This window comes from Lingula anatina, chromosome 5 (assembly GCF_051362555.1).
Source record: "Lingula anatina isolate TDL-2025a chromosome 5, LinAna3.0, whole genome shotgun sequence".
Classification (NCBI taxonomy): Eukaryota; Metazoa; Brachiopoda; class Lingulata; order Lingulida; family Lingulidae; genus Lingula; species Lingula anatina.
Genome location: NC_141771.1, coordinates 17,480,034 through 17,484,711, shown reverse-complemented (window position 1 = coordinate 17,484,711; position 4,678 = coordinate 17,480,034). Strand labels below are relative to the sequence as shown.

General features: G+C 34.4%; 1 protein-coding gene across 1 annotated transcript in view; it reads left to right on the top strand.

Annotated features, from left to right (window-relative positions):
- Nucleotides 1-1,101: 1,101 nt before the first annotated feature.
- LOC106165454 (natural resistance-associated macrophage protein 2) overlaps nt 1,102-4,678 on the top strand; it is a 19,307-nt gene continuing 15,730 nt past the window's right edge. The window contains exons 1-3 of the mRNA XM_087014065.1: nt 1,102-1,236; nt 1,576-1,689; nt 2,903-2,929. Coding sequence (XP_086870191.1) covers nt 1,674-1,689; nt 2,903-2,929 — 43 coding nt within the window. The 5' untranslated portion in view covers nt 1,102-1,236; nt 1,576-1,673. The remainder of the gene's footprint in view (nt 1,237-1,575; nt 1,690-2,902; nt 2,930-4,678) is intronic.

Below are 4,678 nucleotides of genomic sequence, written 5' to 3'. Positions count from 1 at the left end.
AAAAATAATGAAAAGGCCAGTAAACATTCGTTGAAACCGGAAAATTAATTAAAACAAATAATGAAGAAATCAAAATGTTTTCGATCACTCATTTTAAAAAGTCATTGATAAAAAATCTACTCACATAAATTTTTAATGCTCAAGTCTTGAATTCCCTCTTAATAGCAGCAGGAGAGTCCATCCTACCAAGGCGTTCCAACAGATTTCCTTGATCGTACGCAGTAAATACAGTAAATGTGACAATAAATTCCATTCCCTAGATGCAGCGACTGTAAAAGAGTTGTCCCCATATGTGACAAGGCGAGCCTTACATGGCGTTAAAAGTAAATGGTCGGAATTGGCGGTGGGGTTCGAAAACTGATACAAGATATAATCTTTATAATATATATATAAACATTATACCCATATAATATATAATAGATATATAAACATTAATACCCATATTTTATTTACAGGTAAAAACTAGAAAGTGATCCGGTTTGAATCCTGCCTTATTATTCCGGGGTAAAACGTGGACCCATCTGGCACAAATTTAAAAGATAATTTTTTGTATCGTTCTAAATGGTAATTCTTAACTGTTAATATAGCCCAAGCCTTTAATTATTTTAATCATTTAAAAATTACGTTTTTTTATATTACGATAACCAGTTTATACAACAGGTGAGTTCTTCAACAGTTTAAATCCTGTGCCACCTATGAAATAATTTATTAGCTATTCAACTCTGCTACATAGACCGTTTTATATAGGTTTACTGGTACATGTGCATCTCTATCGTCTGACAACCAGGGCCCAGTTTTATAAAAGACGTTTAGCACTAGCCAGTGGATAAGCCTAACCAGTGGATAAATTCCCCTAACACCCATTAACTAAAAGATGGTTAAATGTTTTATATACAGTCTTCTGATGGAAAACAGCCAATTAGTTAACTGGCCACTGTTTAACTGGATTAAATAATTATTTAAAGGTCAGTTTACTAACAGACTGTTAAGGTCTGGTTAGAGTTAAACACTGGTTAGTGCTAAACATCCTTTATAAAACTGGGCCCAGGTATGACAACCTTGTGTTTGGGCTATCTTGAAGATTCATATGCACAACTATCCACCGATTATACGCCGCGGTGAAACACAGGTCATGCTTTACGTAACATACAAAAGCATCATGTCCTGTTTAAAGTTCATTGGAGATAACCGCCCCTTAAGTGTGTATACAGTTTTAGGACAGCCATGCGTATATAGGTAAGTCACTGTAGATTTTTTATATGAATGAAAATACTGCTGGACGCCATCAATACCCGCGGCAGCAGTACATGTACTGGTTAAGTGGCATTTTAAATTTAATTGAATAATTTAAAACTTAGTGCTAAATTTGGGACACGCTGTTTGTAGTAAAAACAAAAGTGTGAGCGTTGTATTTGCTAGATATTATTATTTTTCGAAGTAGATACTCGTCATGTTATTGCATAATATGTAAGAAAACAGACTTAAAACAGAGAGAGAGAGGGTTTTAATTTTTCCTGTTAATTTAGGACCGAAGTGCAGTGGAATTAGCGTTAGTACACATGGTATTTACCACAGCGTGGCCTTGACTTGAACCAGAGCAGTGGTATCAAATATACAGTTGTTATGCAGCTGACATACAATCCAACAGAATAGACTAAACAAAGTGGAACACAATGGATGAAAAATTAGGTGAGAAAAATATTGCTGAAAACATATGTACCGTAGTATAAGTTAACTCAAAATGTTGTGGATAATAATGTGATATGCTCATTATATGATGCAGAGGTTTTTGATTAATTTGTTTAAAAGTATAGTTGTTTTTAGTGGCACTAATATTCCCACGTTTCAAGTAATACATGTATGTCATAGAAAATTGAATATGTCTACTACATGTAGTATGTAAGCGAAGGCTACTGTAATAGAATAGGTCAACTTCAGTGGAGATCAAAGCAACCTTTTATACATTTGTCATGTAACATTAAAAACACATATATCTGATCTTCTAAAGAGTATTTCTGCATTTATGATAAAATTGGATCTTGGTGCTTTAAATGCCTGATGTTCTGTGTGCTTTTAAAGGCAATTATAATTTATTTTCAATTCCTTCTGGGACCTTACCAGTACTAATGTTTTGAGTGTTTCTTTAGTTGCTGGTTGTATATTGGCATAGGCAAGTGTTTTATAAATTCCCACTGGGGCCTTGCTGGTGTCTTAAGTGTCTTTAGTTGTTGGTTATTCAATGTCCACTGGCATGTCAAAGACCATTTCCCCATTTACTTGTGTGCACATTTGTGTCAACTGAGATGACCTACCTACATATCTAAGACTACATTCCCACAGATTTAGATCAATCCATCTGGATCGACCTAACTCCGTGGGGGTTCACACTAAATTGCTGTCAGCAGAGTGCGCACGGAAGTTAATTACCCCCTTACAGCTTTTAGTAGGCAGGACAGACATTTAAGCCGGCTACTGTAAGCTGACATTAATCCGGTGAGACTCTCCACAGGGATAGATCGATCTAAATATCTGTGGGAATGCTGTCTAAGTGGGTCAGTTTGGCTGGCCAGTGGGGTCTAATGGGCTGCCCATAGGGGTCAGTTTGACTGACCAGTCACACACCAGTGCTGATATACAAATTTGGCCAGAGTAGCTTCCCCAGCCAATGTTACATAGGAAAACAATCACCAGCATTTACCATACATTATATTTTAATTATCAAAATATGGTATTGATTCACTTTCTACATATATGTAGTATTCAAGTATCAAAGGCTTCTTATGTAAGCTACTAAAATTTTCACAGAGCATAAGTTTACTATAATTAATAATGATATATGGTATATACTGAATAACATAACAAAATGTGTATCATCTAAAACTTTTTGTATCATGTCTGTTAGGGATTGTGGAAGAAATAAAAAAATCAGGTGAGTACATATATCTATATGTATTTGCATGTTGGGTGCTCAACAGTCTAACCTGCATGTGTTTAAATCATTATTAACATGGAATATTTAAGGTTTAAATTCTGGAAGCAATTTATTGTTGTAAGTTATAATTAGTTTATAAATGTGTGTGTATGTTTGTCGAATTAAGGGTCGACAGTGTACTTCATGGAGATAAGCTCTAAGGGTTCTTCAAAGTTTTCTCTGTTCTCTTTCTTTTTGTGTCTTTGTCATTTTAACAGTGTGTACTAGTATCCATATAAACCCCAAGTGCATGATAACATGGTTTGTATTCCCAAAGGGTTGTAACTTACTTTTTCTAGGAACTTTGCACCTAATATAATTTTGCACAATGATATTCTTGTTACTGCATGAAAGGCACTGTTCACACAGAACTAGTGTCACTGAAATCTCACTGTAAATAATGTGTCAAAGACATGTTTAATTCTGAAATTACTTCATGTTAATAAAAATATACAAATGATAATCATTACATGATATATATGTGAAATCACTATTTTTATGTACAGACACAGATGTGTCTGTACATATTGCCATCACCTGCGTCTGTCGTCGCCGATGCCGATGCCGATGCCGTCGCCGATGCCGTGCACTTTCCTTGTAAACACGATAAGTGGAGGACAGTTTTACTTTTTGGCTTTATATTTACAGAGCTGATGAATATTCATAAAACGCAGGTCAAGTTCGAAAATCAGCATGATAGGGCCATTATTGTAGAAGTTATGCTGTTTTTTCTTTTTTCAGCATATATGCAACCCTGTAAACACATTTTAAGGAAATCCGTTAGGCCTGTTGTCATGAAACTCACAGGAGTAATCAATCTTACTAAAACGCGGGTCAAGTTCATAAATCGGCATGATCGGGCCACTATTTTAGTAGTTATGCTGTTTTTTCATTTTTCAGCATATATGCAACACTGTAAACACAATATAAGAAAAACAGATAGGCCAATTGTCATTAAACTCACAGGAGTGGGCAATCTTACTAAAACACAGGTTGAGTTCGAAAATCAGCATAATTGGGCCATTATTTTAGAAGTTATGCTGTTTTTTCACATTTCCTCAAATTCAACTCTTAGGCATATTAACAGTCTCATTATTGAACTAATAAGATACATAAAAGTGTTTGTTTGACATTTCCTGCATGTTTACAACATTGTTAGTTGATTATGTAAAAATGATGGTAAACTTGTTATCATGTATTGTGTAATAAAGTGTCAAAAATGGAAATAAACTCATATCATTGCAGTTTGTCAGATTCAATCATTCACTTTGTTCAGAATCTCAGAATGGAGGAAAATGGACATTTAACACTGTTCTTTTGATATTTTCCCCATCTCATCAATTTTCTTAGTTGATCATATAAAAATTGCAGTAAACTGTTTATTTTGTTTTATGTTTAAATAGTGTTAAAATTGGAAATAAACCCATTTCAGAACAGTGCTGTCTTGTTCATTTTTCAGCATATATGCAACACTGTAAACACAATATAAGAAAAACAGATAGGCCAATTGTCATTAAACTCACAGGAGTGGTCAGTCTTACTAAAATGTAGGTTGAGTTCGAAAATCGGCATAATCGGGGCATTATTTTAGAAGTTATGCTGTTTTTTCACATTTCCTCAGATTCAACTCTTAGGCATGTTAACAGTCTCATTATTGAACTAATAAGATATGTAAAAGTGTTTGGTTGACATTTCCTGCATCTTTAC